Raw genomic sequence first — 22,673 nt, 5'->3', positions numbered from 1 at the left:
ATTGTTCCTTTGACGCAAAATCTTATAGGTTTATGTGTATAGATACTATAGATTTGAGATACATTCGTGACATTTATTTAAATTTGAAGTATTCTAAACGCCCCTTCGTCGTGCTATTGCGAAACGCTTGTGTGGATGAATCTCAATAAAGTTTTAGCGTTTTGAAACATCATGGCGACTTACACGGCTGCTGCCGCTGTCAGTCGCTCACTGAAGTTTTTCCTCAAAGACTCTCCTTTGATTTCACGTCAGATTTGTTGTTTGTCGAGCAGTTTCTCTGGAAAAGGTAGGCGACTCTGCGCCAACGTGCAGAGTCTAACCCGTCCGGGAAATGTTTCAGACTGTATTTCCTCTATCTAAATTCCGTGTGCTACAACTACACATTTATTGCTACGACATGTTTTAATACAGCTTTACTGGAATCATATTATAACATCTAGATTATACTATATCGAGGCATATTTTATGTTTGCATGTAACACTGACGTGTTCTGGTGTAATGCTTCAAGGTTACAGTAGTTGGAGGGCATGCTGTTCATCTGCATCGTCCTGCTCGTCGGATCCTCCAGCAGCAGACACGTGTGGCTCCAGTGAAACTCTTGTGCACTTTGATAGCCTCGTTCAGGGTGGCTTCCTGAGGAGGGATGCCCAACAGAGACGGGTTCTCCAGCAGCTGGCCCAGCTGCAGCACACCCTCAAGAGCTACAGTAACAGTATCTACTTGAATCAAGACATTCTAAACTCAAAAGATGACAGCAGCCAACATCACAGTGGCACCAGAGCAGGCGAAAACAAAGGCAGTGAGCTCACTGAAAAGGTAATGACATGATTGTTCATGTATCATCACAGAGAAGTTGTGCTGACCATGGTTGGAGTGAATAAGGCAGGTTTGGCTTTTCAGAGAAGCTACAACTTGCCCGTTTTTATCCCCAATATATACCACAGCTAGTCAGTTACTGCAAAAATCAGGACTTTTTTTCTTCACTCTATGTATACTTACTAATATAATACACTCTTCTATTAGGTATACCCCCCTTCCCCTTCAGAAGTGCATTATGGGCTAGATTAAACAAGGTGTTGGTAACATTTCTCAGAGATTTTCTTCCATATTAACATGATTGTATCACACAGTTGCTTTAAATCCATGATGCAAATCTCCTCTTCCACCACATCACAAAGGTTTTCTTTGAGTACAGCAAAATCACTGCCATGTTCAACAAACCAGTGTGAGAGAATTTGAGGTATGTGACATGGTGCGTTATCTTATTAGAAGCAGTGGTTACACTGTGGTCATAAAAGAGACATGGACATGGTGAACAATAATGCTCAGGTGTTCAAACAATGCTCATTTGGTACTAAAAGGCTGAAGATAATATCCCGCACACCTTTACCACCAGCTGGAACTGTTGATACAAGTCAGGATGGAGCCATGCTTTCATGTTGTTTACACGAAATTCTGAACCTACCATTGAAATGTTGCAATAAGAATTAAGACTCATCAGACCAGGAAACATTTTTCTAATCTTCTATTGTCCAGTCTTGGTCAACACATGCGAATTATAGCTTCCGTTTTCTGTTCTGAGCAGACAGGAATGGCACTTGATGTGGTCTTAGCTGCTTCAAGGTTGGACACGTTGTGTGTCTAGAGACGCTCTTCTACATACCTTGGTTGTAACACATGGTTAAGTGTATGACACTGGTAAATGTCATCTTCTTCTTTCTTCATTTGATTGAGAGATACGTTTTTTTTGTAGTTTTGCTTCTGTACACCTCAACCAAAGAGAGCTTGCGTAGTTTTGAAAACAAATATTTAGGTAAAATAAGATGAACTTGAATGAAAATAATGAGACAATGAGAAAAGTATTTTGGCATTGACATAAATGGTTCTCTGTAGAACTGAGTCACTTGTGATGACATAAATGCTAATAGAAGTAGGAGGATTAATCGCGAAGTGTGATGGGCTATACTCTCTGTTCAGATTCAGGCAAATGCTGCAAAACTTGATCGGTCAGCGCTTCACAGTGCAAACAGATAATGACCCAAAAGCATCCTGCAAAAGCAGTCCAAGTTTCTCCAGGCAAGGAAATGCAATACTCTTCAATGACCAAGTCACTCATCTGATCTCAACCAGCTTTTTTCAGTTACTGCAGACAAAACTGAATGTAGACAGACTCGAGGTCGCTGCAGTAAAGGCCCTAGCAGATCATCTCAGGGAGGAAACGCAGCATTTGGTGATGTTCATGGGTTTTAGACTTCAGGCATTGATGCAAAAGATTTTCATCACGTTATTTTGTCTAATTAATCTTGAACCTCTAAAAAGGGTACTATGTATAAAAAAATAGTTGTAATTAACTTTGCATTAACTGTTTTTGGAATTTAAAGCTAAAAATCTGCACTTCAATCACATTTCGATTGTTTGATTTGAAATACACACACACACACACACACACACACACACACACACACACACACACACACAGTGGCGGTGTAAAAACAATTCTGTCTTTCAGTCACAAAATATTTTATCTCAGTTACCTTGTATTTATCAACTGGTTAAACTACGGGCATATCATACTGGCATAAAGGCCTGGATGACCTCTAATTCCCTACCTCTGAATTCAGACAAAAAAAGGTTACAGTACTCAGACCTAAAAAATCTTAGAAAAACAGTGTCTCACTAGAAATTCATTTTAGATATTTCACTTTTACATGGCATTACCTTGGAAAATATCTAGCACTGCTTTCTTTCTTCTGCACAATGTCCTCAAAATTAGAAACATCCTGTCTCAGAGCAACACAGATTCCTCACTTGTAGGCTGGACTACTATAATTCATTAATATCAGGTTGTTCTAAAAGTTTCCCAAAAAGCCTTCAGTTGATCCAAAGTGCTCCAGTGAGAGTACAAACAAGAGCGAGAAAGAGAGAGCATATTTCTCCTATACTGGCTTCTCTTCACTAGCTGCCTGTTAAAGCCTGAATTAAATTTAAAATCCTTCTCTCTGCTGATGGTTGCCCCTCCATAAACCTGGTTTTGCTAGAGATTTCTTCCTGTTAAAAGGGAGTTTTCCTTCTCACTATCACTGTTCTTGTTTATAAAGGGTCATGTGACTGTTGGGATTTTTCTTTGTTTTAAACATTGTAGGGTTTTTACATTACAGTGTAAAATGCCCTGAAGCAACTGTTGTTGTCAATTGGTGCTATATAAATAAATCAAATTTATTGTAATTGAATGTAAAAAGTTAAAAAAAAAAATGCATTGTTCATTTAACTGTAATAATATATTTTATTGTACTCATGAAATATGATATTTGTTTTTATCAAAAGGTGCATCATCAAACCCTTGATTAATTTTAAACAACCTCATGTCGACATTTTTGAGCACCAGAGTTAAACGTAAGAACAACAGACTTCACTAGAGGTCTAATCACTGTGGCCTAAAGCAACTAGCGACTCAGTGTTTCACTGTATTTTAAACAAGTTTCATTTTCTGCGAAGAGACGGATGAGCCATGCGGACAAACATTTAAAACACTCTAAACTCGAGGTTCACTTTGAAGTTTTTTCCAGCGCTTTCAACCACATCTCACACAGTCTTCATCATCAGGGAAGGTAGTTTGTTACACTATTAAAATATACCTGCTCAGTAGCTGTTATAAAAAAATTAAAAAAAAAAAAAAGCTTGTCAGTCTGTTGCATGGCAACAGACTGACAAGTGACAATTGAACAAACTCCATTCACCGATGAAGACCATGCAATACTGTTGAAAGCCTCGGGGAAAAAAGCTAATGAGACAGTCTTGAAGGGTATTTATACTCCTTTTCAGGGTCAAGACCAGTGTTATTTCTTCAAAATATTCCTACATAATAAATTAAAAATTACAAAAACTGAAAGCATCGGATTTGCATCGTTTGGATTAGGATGCATTACGCTGGACATTATTTGGGGAACAGTTTAGGATTCATAAGGCAGCATAGATATGTCTGGATCCGGATTGTCGTTGGATTAAAAAGCACCACTGATATCTAACATATGGACGGACTTCACAGAGTCGACTTCCCTGTTCTCCTGTTGTATCATCGATGGTGGCCGTGGGGCTCAGGTCAAAGGGAGGGTAGGGGTCTGGGAAGTTTATTGTGCATGTGAGTTTTGGAACGGCATAATGCAGGGGGGCTGTTGTTGTTTTTAGGTCAGGGGAGCTGACTGTCTACTATTTGGTGGTGGGAGTTTTTTTTGTTGGTTGGCTGGCACAGACACACAGAGTTAGGCACAGATTTTGGAAGGCAGCAGGGAGGACCTCCCGCTGGGCCCGTCCCGGCACCCCTCTCACTCTCACCGTCCCCGGGCAGTAATGAGGGGATCCCCATTGTCTCAGCCATTCTTGTCCTTTTTGCTTTTGATTTGGGACTCTGACAAATACTTTGGTGGTAGGCTATCAACACCACCACCACCAACCACCCTCACACCCACCCCTCTCCTTTTGCACCTTACTTCTTGCTCTGTCTGTCACACACACACACACACACACACACACACACTGACTGGAGTACTTATGCAATTATTCCAGTTTGAATCAGGTCATACCACTGTCCTTTTGGTGTCTGTTCTCTCTGTGAAAGTGCCGCCATTGTCCTCACTAACTGATCAAGTCTGTGAGGAGAGTACACTTGACTTAATATTGACCCAATGTGGCGTGGTTTTGCGGATGGTTGGCTGACAATGGGCCATTGTTCAGTGGGATCCACCCTCTTCAAGACAGACCTGCATCATGGAGTCCTCCTGCACATGGTAGGCCTCCAGCAGGACAGTTGTGTGAGTTAAACTTGACTCGGGCTCTGACGATCTTAGCCGACCATACCTCTGCAAGTCATTTTTGGCAGTGGTCAAAAGAAGTTCTTCCTAAAGCCAAAATGACCATGTCCTGCATGTGAACTTTCCACTCATGTGCCAGTCTATATCCTGCAGCATGAGGTGAGACGAGGCCACAGAGCTCAGTTAGACAGAGTGGCTGAGGGACGGTCTTGTCCTTCGCCACTCTGCCGTAGCAGAATGGTTTCCAGCCACTGACAATTACCCCGCCATGCTACAGGGCAGCTTGGGAAGTCAGGGAGAAGTCACACACTGTTATGCCAGAGCAAACAGGAAAGGCTCTTCCAGTACTTCACATCCAGCCCAGGACAGGCAGTGGATGGAGGGGTGGGTAAAAAGTAGAGAGGGGTGGAGCGGGAATAGACAGAGAGAGAGAGAGAGAGAGAGAGAGGTTGGATAGCAAGCTTGTTTTTTAATTTGGATTTCAAACTGCCATTGTCCACATTTTACCAGAGTCAAGTGCCCCTTGTGCATGGACACTGAGTTCGGTGGACACCGAGTACCATCCTCTAACTAAATTAAATTTAAAGAGACCAGTACTTTTTTTGTTTAGTGAGTGATTAATTCCAAAGCTATTTGGTGTTGCCCGGTTACAGAGATGGACGATCCTGAACAACAGAGGTTTTTTTTAAAGGCGATAAAAAGATCCATAATTTGGCCACCCATAGATATTCTTCACATTGTTATTACAGATGATTAAGCTGACGGCACATTCGTTCACATGGCTTGGGTCCTTTTTGGCTTTACTCGATATTCTCAGCTTCCACACAGAAGATTTATATTTTTTTTTTTGAAGCAAGGATCTTTTGATAATAGGAGGCAGGCAGCACAATGACTTCCAGCAGCACCTCAATGCAACAGTACCGTATCACAATTAGCAGCGCTAAACAGGCTGCACAGACAAGTCCACTCCATCTCGTATGGAGCCTCATCCAGTCCTCTCCGTTTTGTCTGACAAATCCCTCCATTGTTCCTCTGATGATGCTTTTCTTTCGTGGGAACCCTGGCTTGTCTTGTTGATTAGATCCCCTTTGTCTTCCTCCCCTGCAGTGGGCTAGTCTGGAGATTGTGAAACCTCACACTGTAGTGGTGGCTTAATGCCTTAGCATACTTTGTTTATTAGATGATGTTTCAGACATTTATTGGAATCAATATGAAGAAGTTTATTTAAGTCATTAGCTATAGAGTGGAAATAATCACTGTGAATAAATTTCAGCGATTATGTTGGTTGAGATTCATGTAAAAAAGCAAAAAAACGCACTACAATCATCTTAATTTTAATATTTTGTCCCAAAGGAGAAACCCATTCCACCACCACCAGCACCACCACCCAAAGGCTTCTATATATATGGAGATGTTGGTGAGCTTGGATACAGAAAAAGCTCCTATCATTATACAAACTAACATCTCTGTGGTTATCATAATAACTTTGGTTTGGTTTTCCCACCTTTTCAGGCACAGGGAAGACCATGCTTATGGATCTGTTTTACTCCCATGTGAAGAACAGTCGCAAAAAGCGAGTCCACTTCAACGGCTTCATGTTGGACATCCACAAAAGTTAGTAGCATCCTCCCATTCCTCGGCTCTAACAGCCCAATGTTTCCTTGCATGACTTTGTAGTAGAAGTTTTCCGACTCCCCGTGCACCGGAGATCCTATATTTATCCCTCTATTTGTCCTGAAGCCGTCCTGCTAATTGTCTACCATTATGCACACAGGTGAAATTACTGCTTTATTCAGCACTGTCAGTGGGTTTGGGTTGCCGTCGCAGGTGTGCTTTAAGATGTGCCTGACGTTTGTGTGCTGCTTTAAAGGGATCCATCGGAGGAAACAAAGCCTACCAAAACGGAGGTTAGGGAAAATGTTCACCTATGACCCCATATCACCGGTTGCCATGGAGATCAGCAGTGAGACCTGCCTCTTGTGTTTTGACGAGTTTCAGGTGAGCAACCATGTCACAGGCACTGTTGTAAAGCGGAACATTACACAATGAGAATTTTAAATACTGTTACGTGTTTTGATATTTGTAACTATTGCACTTATATACTGACTAAAGCTGCTCCCTTATTCGCGAACGAGCACCACAGCGGATGGCTCAGTATGTCTGATGTGGATATATTTTTGTCCTGGATGCCTCGCCAGTGATTTGTGCCTCCTCCTGGTGTCGAACTAGGGGTTTTCACACATTAATTGAAAGCCATGTGCTTTATATATTCACTGATAAATATAGTGCTAGTTAAATTTTCTATATTTTTGCCATGCTATTGTTTACATGTGCTATTAATATAAAACGGGGATACGTGTCTGTCAAGTCAGGCTGGATGTTTCATAAATAATATCTGCGTGCTTTTTCCTAGTTTTAAAAGAGGTCACAAAGAGAAAAGAAATAACTGGGAGTTTATGAAGTTTTCAAGTTTTATTCCCTAATATTTCACATTGTTTAGAGTGAATCTGACTAGTTGGCTTTTACCAAAGTGTTGCTTTATTGTACAACAACCCAACTGAATGCTGGGGTCAGCAGAAACTCACAAATCAGACATCTTAAAATCTTTAAAGAATAAAACAAAGCGATAAACTGCTGTTTATTTCCTGCAGTTGGCAGCAATTGGCAGCAATTGCTTCAAGGTTGACCTCTATTTCTGTCAAGATAAGGAACTAGAAAAAACTTGTTCAACGTTGCATTCTCTGTATTTTAAGTTCAGAGTTCTCCTGTGAACAACTGCGTGCTTCTAATCCAAATAAAAAACAGGGCTGGGGACACCTAGTGGCCTCTTTTAAATATAGCACAATTGCAAAATGACTTCCAGTTGTATTTTCTCTCTTTAGTGTGTTTAGTTATAGTTTACTAGGACAGATAAAGGTACATTGTTTAATCTCACAATAGTTTGCTCTCAAACCATTACAGCCACACTGTACACAACTAAAGGACCCCCTTGAGTCATTAGTGATGCACAAAGTTCTCACCATTAGAGGTGAGAACCACTACTGAGGCTGTCTACTCTCTGTGAGATTGTTAGTCATTCACTGTAGTGAAGAAAAACATGTGTTTCTGCATTCATCAATAGCCAGCCAAACACATCTGTTAGCAGCACAATGTTGCTCCTTTTACTGATATCATTACAGTTAATGCCAGCAGGTCAGAGGTCACAGAAGGTGCAGTTGCTCCCTCTAATCACTCTCCGTGCATCTGCGTGGATCAAGAGCCGCTCCTTTCATCTGGCCGTCTTTCACATTTTAAACCGCGGCGCTGTTTGTGCATTCTCATTGATTTGTTTTGTTTGCTGTCGCCAGCTTTGCTGTTTTCGCTTGTCGACTGTTGCTACCGGTGAATGGCGGGGGAAACAAGTAGACATGTGCGCGTTGTTTGTGATGCATAAATAAGAGGTTGCGAGGTTGGGAGAGTTGGGGGTTTGGGGTGTGGGGGGTGCGAGGGGCTATACCAATCAGCATCCTCCACCACTCAGCCATGCAAATGAAGCTCTGGGTATCAGTCGCACTCTCCTGCTTCCTTAAGTGAGTGGAGCTAGAAAGCGACTGGCGGCGGCGGGTCAGATGGATCTTATCCTCTTAAATGCTAATGACATTTTTCCATTCTCTTCATTAGCGCCATGCCATTATCAGTAATTTGTAGCCCCCCCCCCCCCCCCCCAGCTCTCCTCCCCTCCTTCCTTTTGCGACCCCTACCCGGCTCCTCTAATGAATACTCGCCATTGAGAGGTCCAAGATGGAAAGATGGGTAGAGAGTGAGAAAGAACGTGAAAGAGTGAGAAGAAAACGCTCAAGCATCATTGTCTCAGGGCCTCAGTCACTGTGTAGCCTCTGTGAAATTGCTCATAGGTTGTGTACATAAAGAGGTGTAACATCAAAAGAGGTTTAATTTGGCACCCGTGTGCCTCGCTGTAAACTGACAGCCGCTTGAGTAATTGGATGCTCATTTAAATATCGGCAATGGCTGACAGAGATTGCACCATTATTTTTTTGTGCTCCACAAGTGCTACATCAGTCCCCCTCCACCTTTCTCATCCTGTGGGTACCCATTCTCTTTCCCTCTTCCCCTAGTCATTCAGCAATCAATATTGCCCCTCATACTATGCCCGTGTGGAGGGCACATGAATAAACAAATCCATGTTGTATAAAAGGTCATTTTTAAATGATTCTTTTGAAATGAAAATAAAATCCTGTGGTCGCAGGAAATGGGGGCCCCTTCAGAGAGACACTGAGCCTTGGCTTTCTGTTGATTCTCATTACACGCACACACAGTCACACACACACGCTAATTTGATGCCCTTAGCCACCTCTCCTTAGCAAAATCAAGGCTTTAACACAAATGTTAATCAAGTATTGGCAAGGGCAGTGGGGCTAATATGCAAAAAGCAGAAGACTCTCCAGAGTCTGAAAGGAAGCATATGCTGTGGGTATGGCCATCAGAAGTGCCTGTTATATACAGGAAAGTAGGTAAGAGGGAATAAGAGGAGAGGGCGGGACAGATGCATGACTGCAAAGTCTTTCTTTTATTCAAGACATTTTCTTTTAGGGTTTTTAAACAAGAAAAGTACTTTAAGGGTCAAGAATTTGGCATTACAGTGAGGCGGTTTTCTCACAATGGATTTCTGTTTGTGCATTTTTACATCTTCTTGGGAGGAAACATTGTCATTTAACAGGATATAAATTACTGTTGACATGAGACCGACAACTTTAAGTTACCAGAGAGGTTGGAAATCCTTTGTGCCCAACTTTCATCGGTCGAGCATCACGTTAAATAAATGTCGCTTTGACAACCGCCAATCACAGGGTAACATTTCTCCCTTTATAGGTGTTCAAAAGAACAACATAGGTTCGAGAGAGAGAGACGCAGACGAGAGAATAAGAACAAAAGTGAGAGCACTGGATTAGTAATAGAAAGGTCAGAGCTCTTCATTTAACAGCTAGCGACTCATAAACGTCCTTGCTTCAGTGTTGTCATCGACCTTTGTTCATTGTGGACTCATGGAAATGATGTAGATGAAAAAGGCAGCAGACAGTTGAATTGGATTTATGTATTGTCACACCGTATAGCCTTGTGTCTAGTACATACAACACACATGCACTTTAATATGCCTTTATGTGGACATGCTTTGATAGAAGCTTTGTCTGCCGTCATGACCCCAGTCCTGCCTCGCATTGCTTTGTTTTTATTATTCTTTCATTCCTCTTGTTTTTCGACTTCGTTGATTAGCTCAGGTCTTTTTCTTCGCCTCAGCTACTCCACTCAACGGAAGGCCAGTTCTTGACCATTTGCAGTAAATTTAAGTGCCTGAGTGTGTGTTTGCATCCATGTGTATACACGTAAGTTTGGGTGGCAATGACCACACAAAAAGGACTGAATGAGCACACCTGAATGACACTGATCAACATGGAGTGATGATGGCATGTTGTGACCTCAAACACACTCGTGCACACACACAGGTGTGGCAAGAAAGGAATAATATGAGATGCTCCTCGACTTCTCTGGCTCTCTTCAATCAGGTGGCGGACATTGCCGACGCCATGATCCTGAAGCAGCTGTTTGAGACGCTGTTTAAAACTGGAGTGGTGGTGGTGGCTACCTCCAACAGACCCCCTGATGGTATGACCAGCAAACATTTTATGCACGTTTTAGCTATTCCTTATTAATTATATTGTTGTAGTCTGTAGCAATAATAATATATCTTGTGCATGTCTTCCCATTCTACTTCTTTTCTTAAAATTTTATTTAAAGCAATGAGTTAAAAACCAAGAGAGTCAGCTGTAATTTTAGCGTCTCAGCAGAAAACACTGTCAACACCAAGATAGATGGTTGCGACTACAAATTGTCAGTAATATAGATATTGAAGTGGGAGATAATAATGAAATCTCAAAATAGAAGAAATTTGATGTCTTTCATTGCAGCTTCCAAACATGTAGTTTCAAGCTTTGTCATCTTCATGAGTCTGAAAACTGTTAATTTGGGGAAATTTAGCTCCATTTATAATCTGACAGTGCCAGTGAAAAGCTAATATACACTCAACTGATATTTCATTAGGTAAACCACTCTAGCACTGGGTTGGACACCCTTTTCCTTTCAGGGCTGTTTTAATTCTTTGTGGCACAGATTCACCACGTTAACATGATTGCATCATGCAGTTGATGCAGATTTATCAGCTGCACATCTGTGATGCAACTCTATTGGTGCTCTATTGGACTGAGATCTGATGACTGTGGAGGCCATTTGAATACAATAACCTTAATTTATTGTCCAAGAAAACAGTTTGAGATGATCTGCGGTTTGTGATATGGCGCATTAACCTGCTGGAATCAGCCATGAGAAGATGATACACTGCGTTCATAAAGAGATGGACGTGATCAGCAACAAGATTCAGACAGGCTGTAGCAGTAAAGTTATGCTGAGCTGATACAAAGCTAATATCCCCCACACCATTACATCACCAGCAGCAGCCTAAACTATTGATAAAGCACCGGATGGAGCCATTTCATCTTGTTTACTATTGAAATGTTGCGGCAGAAATTGAGACTCAGACCAATTTTGGTGAGTCTGTGCAAATTCAAGCTTCAGTTTCCTGTATACCCTACCTACTTCAAGGTTTGATATGATGTACATTCAGAGATGCCCTTCTGCATACCTTGGTTGTAACAACAGGTTTTGCTATTAGTTCTGCTCTTCTCTGATCTCCGACATTAACAAGACATTTTGAACTGCAGAAATGGTGCTCACTCTGTTTCACTCTGTGCAGGCAAACCATCAGAAAATCAGCAGTTCCTGAAATATTCACCATACGAAACTCAAAATCACTTTCCTTCCCCTTTCTGATGCATCTAATGTTTGAACTTCAGCAGGTCGATTAGACTCTATATGCCTCTATACGCCTGAGTTTCTTCCCTGTGATTGAATAATTAACAAATCTGCATTAACAAAAGGTTGAATAGGTGTACCTAAAGTTGCCAGTGAGGGTACTTACAACCATAGATTACTTTATTTTGACCACAATTGTCTTCAAAATACTTTTCTCCTGCAAGAATTGAACCAGCTGCGTCCTGTTTACGGCAATTGACCAAAAAAACACCTCACCTCTCCCGCCTAGACATGACGCCATCTTTTAACAGGCTTTGATGTTGCATTTACTGCCCGCAGAGCAAGGATGGAGAAGGAATTAGCAAGTGATCAACGTGGAGATAAATGCATGATGTGCTATCTAAGGTCTTCATCGTCTTTGGGTACATGTAATGTCGATGTCTCAAAGCCTTGAGTGGGTACGGAGTGAATGGCAACAAGGTGGCTCTCATAGACAAAGATGCGCGTCTCTGATATTTACTAGCTATTAAGAACAAAGCCCCAAACCAGGGAAACTTGATAGAGAGGCTACTTGGTATTAATTACATGGTTAATGGAACTCTAAAAGCCATAGGAGACAACTAGACATGAAAGGCATGCATTTTCTGTGTTCATTGATGTGGAGATGCTAGTATCAAAAAGCCCTAGACATGCTTGGAGGGGGAATTCAGAGATAGGTTTGTGCTAGAACGTTCAGTGTTTTGTTGTTTGATGGGGGTTTAATGCAGCTGAAGAGGGATGGAGGGATAAATGGTGTCTTTTTTTTTTTTTTAGATTGGGGGGCATTATAGTTGATAGCATGCAGTTTACATTAGCCCATTTAATTCCACTGATCGCAAATGTTTTTAATTATTAGGCTCTATTGAATTATGTATTAATCCAGTTCCAGTAAAGTGTGCAGTGGCACATGTCTCCTCACTCATTAGCAGTGCTGCTCTGGCCTTGTAAATGGTAAATGGCCTGTATTTTTATAGCGCTTTACTAGTTCCTAAGGACCCCAAAGCGCTTTACATATCCAGTCATCCACCCATTCACACACCGGTGATGGCAAGCTACATTGTAGCCACAGCCGCCCTGGGGCGCACTGACAGAGGCGAGGCTGCCGAACCCTCTGACCACCACCAGTAGGCAACGGGTGAAGTGTCTTGCCCAAGAACACAACGACTGAGACTGTCCAAGGTGGGGCTCGAACCGGCAACCTTCCAATTACAAGGCGAACTCCCAACTCTTGAGCCACGATCGCCTTGTCACCTGCCGACGCACTACTTTGTTTCCTGTTCTGTGTTGACTGGGCTGACACTGTTGAGTCTACATACGCTAGCTTAGCAGTAGCTTAACTCACTAGACTTCAGCAACTTGAAGTAACAGCAAATGCAACTCAGTGCCTCTTATTATGTTACACTTATAGTGTGTACAAAGCTAGCAATAGAACACCAGAAAAACAAATGATCTATTCCCATATACAAGTGTAAAGTATATGGGAATTTACTTTACACTTGACAAAGGGCATTAAATATGGAGCTTCAGGAGTGAAGGCGCGCATATGATGCTAGGAATAGGGTGAGATGGAGGCAGGGGATCCGCTATAGAGATCGAAAGAAGAAGAAGATTACAAAAATGGACTAATGGTTTTAGGTTCCATATTTTGAAGCCTCAGTGTTTGCATTTTGGCCGTAGTCATTTTAAGTTTCTGTTTGTTTGTTCGGGTCAGTGCTGAGAAACAGACTAACAAAGCACATCATAGAATTCAGGTCCCAAAGTCAAACAAACACTGCAGCGTGACTGAGAGTTCAAAACTGTCTAAATTCCTTCATCTTTAATAAAATGATCAGCTGCTCCTTTACCAGGTGTAACAACTAAGTTTAGCATCCAGGCATCCATGAAAACAGAATTTATTAAATTTAACAGAGTTAGAGGTTAGCAGGAAGTTAGCGCACTAGTTTTCACCTAAACATACATAGCATGTTCTGACTGAGAGATTTCTAAAAAATTCAAACGTACAGCTCTGCTATCTCTTCCAACATAAATGAAGACAGAAAACTAAACAGCAGTGACTTTTGTAGGGTTACTGAAGTTGGACTAGCTGGTATATAATGATGTGCTACTAATCCCTAGCAACACAGCTATGATAGCATACCATAAACACAGTGGCTGGAGGATGAACGCTAACTTTTTTCCACTTGATAAAAGTTAACGTGAGGATTCCCGATGGTTAGGGACAAATGCAATCGCATGGCAGGATGCTGTAAATGGACCAAACTTCAGTCAGGAGAACAACTGAGATAATCCATCCACAATACGAGGTTAGTCATTAATATGCTGCAACAACATGGGAATAGAGCAGCTGCCAGAGAATTCAACATTAATGAATCAATGATACGGAAGGGAAGGAAGCAAGAAGAATGAGTTGAGTAAAGTTTGACTTATCTGTCTGTTTTGTGTCACTTAATGCACCTTATAATCCGGTGCACCTTGTGTATGAAAACAGACCCGTTCATCAACAGTACACCTCATAATCTGGCGCCTTATAGTCCAAAAAATATGGCATTTATTTTTTAAAAGTCAAGCCAAACTTTTAGAAGGGTTGTGTGAAAAATTAAGAACATCTGTACTGTTTCTACAGGAATTAGGGTAGGGTAACTAGCGGCCAGGTGCTACTAATCAAATGTAGTTGATTAACTGATCATCAGTGTGAGCATCTGCCAAAGTGAGCGTCTGCCAGAGTTTTGGCAGTTTGCTAGTATGGAGCATTCAGGTGTGTGTTAATACAGTGCAGAAAGAAAGATATCAGCAGTGATCTTAAAGAAGCAATTGCTGTTGCTGCCCTTTACTGTGGGAAGAATTATAAAGTCATTTCCAAACAATTTGAAGTTTATTATTCTACACTAAGGAAGATTCTTCAAACTGCGCATACCTCAGAAAAACTGCAAGCTCCATATCTCAGACTCTACAGGTTAGCATGTTAAATGTTGAAGTCCAGGAGAGTACAGTTAGAAAAAAACTGAACAAGTATGACTTGTTTGGAAGGGTTACCTGAAGAAAAGAGCATGGCAGCACAGCTTTTGTTTCCAGAGTTGCACAAACCACAAGACTTCTAGAAAAAGTCCTTTGGAGAGACTTGACCATAGTGGAAATGCTTGACCATATTGCACAGCACATTTTATGAAGTCCAAACACAACATACCAGCACAAACACCTCATAACAACTGTCAAGCACGGCAGGAGAAGGGTGTTTTGCAGCCACATGATCTGGGAACAGTCATGAACTCTTCTGTATACCAAAGTATTTTAGAGTCACATGTGAGAAATGTGTTTCCATAACAAGAAATGATCTCAAGCACAGCAGCAAATCTAAAACAGATTGATTATTTTCTAATTTTCAGCCAATGTGTTTCAACCTGATTTAAATGCTGTGGTTGGACCTTAAGAGAGCTGTACATAAACAAATGCCCCCCCAAAACGTAACAATTACTAACACAATTACTGCAGTGAATGTTTAGTTTTTCACACACTGCTTCTGCATCGTGGGTTAGTTTTTGTTAAGTAAATAATGACATGTGTAATACATCACGAGTTTTATGTATTTACCTCATTTTAGGACATTCTACAAGGACTAGATTTGCACCAATAAAGGAAGAAAAATGTACGTCCCAAAACACTGAACTCTCTTTCATAAACCTTTGGCATATTCCAGTCTCACAGGGCACAGTCCATTACAGTATAGAAGTTATTAAGCAAAGGTTATTTTTGTGTCAGGTCCTACTGTAGTAAGCTTAAGTCCAAACATCAACAACGGCCACTTGTTTGCATTTGCAGCTGGAGAGAGCTTGAGCCTCGCTGTGTGTGTGTCTTTGTCCCTGTTTGTGTGTGAATCCCTATCTGTTTTATCTGTCTATCAGGGATGCTACTTCAGATGTAATTTGTTCCAGCCGAGCTAATTGAAACCTCTATTCAGCGAGCTGCTGTGGACATTGTCCGTGCTGAAAAGGCGACAGTCCTTTCTCTGGCCACCATTGTTTGGGAATGTAATGAATTTTATGTTGCTGCCGCTGCCGGTAGAGAAATCCATTTTTCTCCCCTGGTCCCAGTCCTTTTGTCGTGCCTCCCCACCCATCCTTCAGTTCATCAATAGCCACTTTATCTGCCAATCTGTGGCGAGGGGATGACATTATTAGAAGGCTAAACAGCAGCTCTAATACAGGCCCTCCCTTCCTCTTTCAGATCTGTACAAAAACGGACTTCAGAGGGACACCTTCCTACCTTTCATCGATGTGCTGAAGGTAGAGACAAAGTCATCCCTCTCTCTTGTCTTTCTAATTTATTCAGTTGTTTATCTCGCGCGCGCACGCACACACACATACACGGACACACACTTGCATGTATGCCTCTGTGTCCGTCTTTTTGCAAGTTGCTCTTAGTGGTTTGATGTTTTCTGCTTCATGGATGCTTCACACAGTGTCACAAAGCTGTCTTTGATCATACCAGGGCACACTGAAAGACTCACAGAGAGAGAAAGGCAGAGAGAGATGGAAAAGAGTGTGAGTGGGTACAGGTAATGTGAATGGGAGAGTGGGAGATGGGTGGACTAGCTGTGACTGACCCAGGCTGCTTGCATTTCAAAAGTAGAGGGGGGTGGTGGGCGGGGTGTGGAGCGGAGAACAGGAGCGATGTGACGGTTAGCATTTCTAGCGAAAAATCTACTTTGCAATTTAAGCAGGTAGCACCATTATCCTGCCTGCATCCCAGATGATCATTGATGTGTTTGGAGTGATCGTGATCATAAATAATTGCATATTAATTTGTTGTCATGCATTTTGCAACAGAGGAGGGCAGCATTCTTGCGCCTTTTATTGGTATTTTGTCTGAATAGTAAAGGCAAGCGTTGACACTGCTGCAATTTTTTTGGGCAAGATAGCAAGTGAAAGTAAGCAGCTTAGCGTTATTAAGAATTTAAAACTGAGAACCCCTCCTCTGACACTAAACGTACCGGATAAACTCATAATTGAACAATATGAAGTCCTGTAAGTATGAGGCACCTGAGCTGTGCAACCTTCCAGTTTCATATAATCACATTGATGCAAACCACTTGCACTGCCATCGTTTCGTTATGTAGGACGGCCAATAATTAATAATAAGTTCTAATTTACCAAAACTAAGAGTTTCCTTAATGCCCCAGGTTGACCACGCTGACTTTATTAGGGATTCCCTATAGAATATCTTGTTATATATTATGACCTTTAGTTTGAAAGCAGACATTTTTTACACACACACAGTCACATAAGCAGTACTCGGCTAAGGTCTGGCTCAGGCACACTCCTGGTATGAAGTAGTAGATAAATGCTCTCTTGTGAGTGCGCTGAAAATCGCCACTCATACTGCTACTTGAATTTTGTGGCTTTTTGAATGAAATTGTTGTTAAATTCTCATTATTATTCGGCATGCCTCATTTACTTTTAATAGGAACTTTTACACAGGATTATACATATACAATAGTAAACGCCTTATTATTGACTTTTGGTTTATTTTTGAAAACAAATGCATTCGTTTTTGTTCATACTATGATGGGGATTTTGTTAAAGAAATACAATACATGATATAGAACATAGTCACTCAGATTAATTTAGGCTTGGTTATTTATGAAATGACTTAACATGGCATTGCCTCTGAATATATTCAGGTATCACAGTATTTTTAACCCTAAAACTCCGATTTAGCTCTGATATAATAAATAATCTGTTGCATTACAAATGCTAAAGTGAATATGTGTGCAAAATACAGGCAATCTAACCTGACCAGAGTTATCAAACCACTGTAACATTAAACACACGCACATTTGAAGTCAAACCCACTAAAAGTTGCATAGAGTCTTGGACTCACCCTGCACCCCACCTGCTAACCCAGCAGCAGCAGCACCCTTGCCCTCTCTAATCCACCCTCATCAAGGTCCTGAATGCCTGCTGTCCCTCTCTGCCCCGTACTGGCTCCTCTCTTTCAGGATACCATGTTTTCCTTTGTGAGGCCATCTGGTTGGAGGGTTTGGGGGTGTTTTTTAGGTGGGGTGCTATGGATTCTCTATAGTGATCTGTCCTGTAAAGTTAAAGCTTGCTAACTAGCTGACCCTTAATAGATTGAATGAATGCTCGCAGGGAGCAGCCGCTGACTCGGCGCAGGTCGCCTCCGCATGTGCATGCCAGCGTGTGTTTCTATGGTGAGTGCAGGAGAGAAAAGAGGGTGTTAACATACAAAAATAGCCTCTGACCTCCTCCCCTCATCACCTGAGCCGGAGTGGTAAGGGTTAATCCGCCACTTTTGTCCGCCTCGGATGATGTCTTTATCTAACTGTTGACTTCTGATTAGTTGGGTCACCTTTCCTTCTGCAGCTCCCGATCTTCCACAATCATCCAGTTTTATATTTAAAAAATGATTTAATGACTTGCAACGCACGGGCTACATACAACTTCATTTAATCCAGAAGACGCTGTTTATTTTTTTATTGTTCATCATTTAGTTTGTTTGCTATTTTTCATCCACACAGTCGTTTGTAATTTCTCGTCCTTTGTAGCATCTCTGTAGACTCCATTTATGAGTCTATTCAGTTGTTCCGGCGTCTTTTTCTTTGCAGCCGCTGCAAAGCTCGTAGTTTCGTGAAATACAGGGTTTGGGTTTTTTTTCTTTCTTTTTTTTAATGGATGCTGCCAGTATTGTAACGAAGACACTCTTTCTCTCTCTGGCAAACTGTCCTCGCTCTCCACTCCACTTTTCATTGCCCATCCTCTCTCTCCACCCCTCTATCCCCACTCTTTATTCTATCACTATCCTGTTCTGCCCGCTGGCTTTACTCACCCAAGGTCAGGTCTCTGTATTTTGGTAGCAGAATAGTGACTTTATTTTCCCTCCACTTGTTCGATTGCAGTTGCGCACAAAGCTGCCGAGGGGAGAAAAACATGACAACAACCCTGAGGCAACTTTGAGTATCTCTGAGTTTCTATCTGTTTTTAACCCTTCTTTTGATCCACTTTTCATCTCTTTTTTTTGTGTCACTGTCAATACTGGCTCTGTGCTGAGCAGTTGGTGATGAGAAAAAATGAAATATATAAATCAAAACAGAATGACAAAGAGAGAAAGGGAAAAACTGAAGAATGAGAGGGACGTGGTCCTCCACTGAAGACCTTGGTAAGAAGGACCGTGTGTGAAGAGCTGGAAGAGTTCAAATCAAATAGATTTTGATATTTGATGACAGTCATTGTCTTTTAAAATATTTAATGGCAGCATGCTTCGAGGGCAAAGCTCACTTCTTTCATATCAGTGTCTCTCGCTGTCTGTTCTGAAACCTGAACAAGGGGTGATAGGACAAATCGATTTCTTTTAAGCACAAAGAATCAGACCAGGATCCTAATTGTTACCTAAATTTTAATTATGGCAGTTACCTTGGTTCCGTTTGGGCAAATGATGTTTTCCTGTTTTCTATCAGAGTGTTCAGATGTCAGATGTGTAATAGTAAGCGTGTACAAATATAGAAATGTCTCTTAATTCGACTTTCATGGGGTGCGGTTTTGCCTTTGCTAGTCACAGTACAGACAACCAGGAAATCAGGGAAAACAGTAGAAGTCAAGCCACCCCGGAAGTGACATAAAGTCAAGCTCCTCTCCCAGTAGATCAGCTGATCTCAGTGGGAGCCCACATCATCTGGCAAACTGACTAAACTGACTAAAGTCACATGTGCAAACCATGTTCACCCTACCTATCTGAATCACTGTGACATCTTTATTCACTGATGCCTGCTCTGTCGTCTTCTTGCTGCTTTCAAAACCCACAGGAGGAGGTCCCAGAACAGAACTGTACCACCAAATATAAGTGACCACACATGGAAATAACAATTTTTGGCTACAGTGATCCTAACAGAAATTCTATTCTGAGACTAACTTTATGTATATTACTGACATCAATACCCTTTTGAATGTCAGATTTGAATTATTTGCATCCATTTTAATACACCAGATAATTAGTTATTCACTAATCAGTATCTTTATAGGCAGCAGACTAAGACAGAACACAATCTAACTCGAGACCGAGGTGCTGGGGAGAATTAACTTATATGTAAAAAAATTTTTTTACAAAGTCAGCGGTACAAAATCTCAGATGGATGGGGGTAGTACGGACAGGTTTTCACAGTGCACAGAACAAGAAAGATGAAGTCTCTTATTTAATTTTGCTGATTCCTTTTTAATTGTGCACATAAAGTCCTGCAGGTTTAAAAGACTGCAATGCTACATTGTTGAAGTCTTCTTGTAAAGGTCTTGCAGGTTTATACTATACAAGATGATCAGAGAGCAATTTTTGTAATAAACTGTGTGGAGCCCATGTTTTGCTCGCGTCTGTCACGATCAACAAATGGAGCCTCTGTTGGCCAGGTGCAGGTAGCACACACTGCCCGAGTTACCGTTTTGGTTCAGTCCTGGGCCAACGAAACTCGATGGGTTGAGAGCGGGGGGTCCGGTGGGGTCCTGGATCACAAAAGATGGGGCCTCCAACTCAAACGATGTTTCCCCAAGAGGAGCAGCCGAGGCAGGAGGAGGTTGTGAGAACGACCCTGCAGAACAATCCATCACCGGCCCAAGGCAGTCACACTTTAAGGGAATAGATCATTAGGTGTAATTAGGGTGTTCACATTGTCACGTACCCCCCCAGACGGCCCAAGAATGAATAAAATCACCAGATACACCCCCAGCCGGCTCGCATGCGTGCACGCACACACACTAACTAAGCAGCTCCCCAGTTAGAGAAAACACTTTGATGTCAGAAGAGTCGTCCAGAACTTGCCAGCATAAAGGCACTGTTTTAAGCTCTCCCCCCCCCCGCCACACACACACATCTCTCTCCCTCTCTCTCGACCCCTCTGTCCCTGCCACCTCCCACTTTTTTTTTTTTTCCTGTCCCTCCACACAAGGCTGTAAGACACACACGGATGAATGAACGACAACCTTTCCCCTCCTCCCCTCACCCCCCTCCAACCCCCGTCTCTTTTTCAGCCTTCCCACCCTGCATTTCTTTGAGGCCTGGTCAATTCTCCAGGCCAAACAAAAAAAAAAAAAGCATCAAATGTTTTCTGCTGCTGGGTAATGAGGGAGTGGACCTCATCAGGGCCCAATAGTCAGCTATCCTTGGCTTTTGTTGCAGCTCAATGGCACCGCGCTCTTTGAAAAACTCAAAAGCAACTTTTTGAGGAGTAAAGGATAGAGAAAGATATGTCATGGAGGGAGCGGGCACAGAGGGGAGTGGAGGGAGCAGGGGGGTAAAAAAAAAAAAAAAGCCACTCTGTTTTTATGCTAAACGGCTGTCCAGTGAGAGCAGTGGACAGCTTGGACAATGACATGATTGGAGCTACATGTGTTTGGATGACTTTCTTCCAAAGAGTCTCTGATTCTCATGTCTGTCATCTCTCTCTCTTGTGTCTGAGCCGGTGAATGCATCTGTGCGAGCAGGGGAACTCTTAATTTGCTGCTTTTCTTTGAATCAGCGAAACGTTTGCCAGGTTTTTACACCACTAGTTTAAAAAGCTAATATTGTTGCCTGATGGTAATAAACCTTAGGGCTGCACTTCTTTTCTTTTTATGGTTTAATCTGTCATGTGTCTTAATAATGATTAAAATAACAAAAACTGCAGATTGGAGTTTCTTTTAAGTTAATTAACAAGACAAAATCTAAAGAGGTGATTATTTAGAAAATAGAAAATACTACAAAATTCCATTAGAAAAACTTCAAAGTATTGCAAATGGATAAATTTATCAAATTGTGAGCCTTTAAAATTACTAAATAAAAAAAAATCTAAAGACTGCACACTTGTGACCAACAAATTTGTTACAACCTAAATATTTTCTCAACTTGCAGCACGAGCGCATTTTTATCATTTTTCCTTAAAATAAATGATCACCTCTTCTATCCGTCCACCTGACGAAAGAAAAAAAAAAGCTGTTACTCCACTATTTGTACATCGCCATTCGCCGATTAAACTGAAGGGACTGTTTAAGACGAGATTTAAAAGTTGCAAAGTAGACTGACTACATTTGCGAGAGGAGGTTGTCGGTGGCGGCGTCGGGGTGCGGGGAGGCTGCAAAACCACAATGTGTAGGCGGATAAAAATCTTAGAGGAGTGAGAACTTGACAATCCCCTCAAGATGGATAATCAAGTAATGACCCGCGAGGCCTCAGCCTCATCTGATTATAAATAACCAATGGAATCATCATCACTGATTGTGTTTCCATTCCTCCTTCTTTTCCCCTCTCGTATTTGCACCTCGCTCCTCCGTCAAGGAACGCAACAACCGCCTTTACCGTTGGTACGTTAGAGACGAGGTTCATAAAGGGAGGGAGTTGAAGATGGCAGGAGAAAAGACAAACTGAGATACTAATGATGTGGCGGCAATAGTGACAAGTTTTTTTTTTCCTACTTTTTTTTTTCTTTTCTGGAGGGACTATTTACCCGTTGGTGGGGTCACAGTAGGTTGATGAAATGACACCTCCCTTTTGTGCGTGGGGGAGGGCGAGTTTGTCAGGTTGTTATTAAGCCTGATTCTGCCAATTGGCTCAGAGTGGGAACCCCATTTGTGTGAGCGGACACGGAGATAAAAAGTTGACAGCAGAGAAGAATAGAGTATTTCCGTCCCCTTGCTTTGTGATGATTACTAATTATCCTGCAGCTTAAGGAGGCCAGTGGCAGAAATTCACTGATTTCATAATTTACTGGAGCTGTCGCTGAATACTCAGTCAGCCGATGATGGCTTGGATGGGATGATATGCAGTTCCTCTCTTTTCTTTGATAGAATAGTGGAGATGATGATTATAGTTTGTGCTGTACTCCCTGACATGAATCTTGTTGACGTTTTACTCTATGTGGAAAAGTTTGAACCCTGCATCGCAGGTTCACCCCTGCTGTAACGCACTTGAATAGCTGCAGAACAATG

General features: G+C 41.8%; 1 protein-coding gene across 2 annotated transcripts in view; it reads left to right on the top strand.

Moving 5' to 3' along the window:
* The first annotated feature begins 152 nt into the window (after nucleotides 1-152).
* Nucleotides 153-22,673, top strand: part of afg1lb (AFG1 like ATPase b) — a 30,426-nt gene continuing 7,905 nt past the window's right edge. The window contains exons 1-7 of one of the 2 annotated variants that reach the window (XM_080883865.1): nucleotides 153-286; nucleotides 510-817; nucleotides 6,163-6,226; nucleotides 6,322-6,423; nucleotides 6,680-6,807; nucleotides 10,371-10,470; nucleotides 15,934-15,992. In XM_080883865.1, the coding sequence (XP_080739991.1) occupies nucleotides 172-286; nucleotides 510-817; nucleotides 6,163-6,226; nucleotides 6,322-6,423; nucleotides 6,680-6,807; nucleotides 10,371-10,470; nucleotides 15,934-15,992 (876 nt within the window). In that variant the 5' untranslated portion in view covers nucleotides 153-171. The remainder of the gene's footprint in view (nucleotides 287-509; nucleotides 818-6,162; nucleotides 6,227-6,321; nucleotides 6,424-6,679; nucleotides 6,808-10,370; nucleotides 10,471-15,933; nucleotides 15,993-22,673) is intronic. The other variant, XM_080883866.1, reaches the window with a different exon arrangement.

The sequence above is a fragment of the Rhamphochromis sp. 'chilingali' genome (assembly GCF_963969265.1).
Source record: "Rhamphochromis sp. 'chilingali' genome assembly, chromosome: 5".
Taxonomy (NCBI): Eukaryota; Metazoa; Chordata; class Actinopteri; order Cichliformes; family Cichlidae; genus Rhamphochromis; species Rhamphochromis sp. 'chilingali'.
The sequence above is the reverse complement of the archived record's forward strand: the minus strand, read 5'-3'. Positions and strand labels throughout refer to the sequence as shown.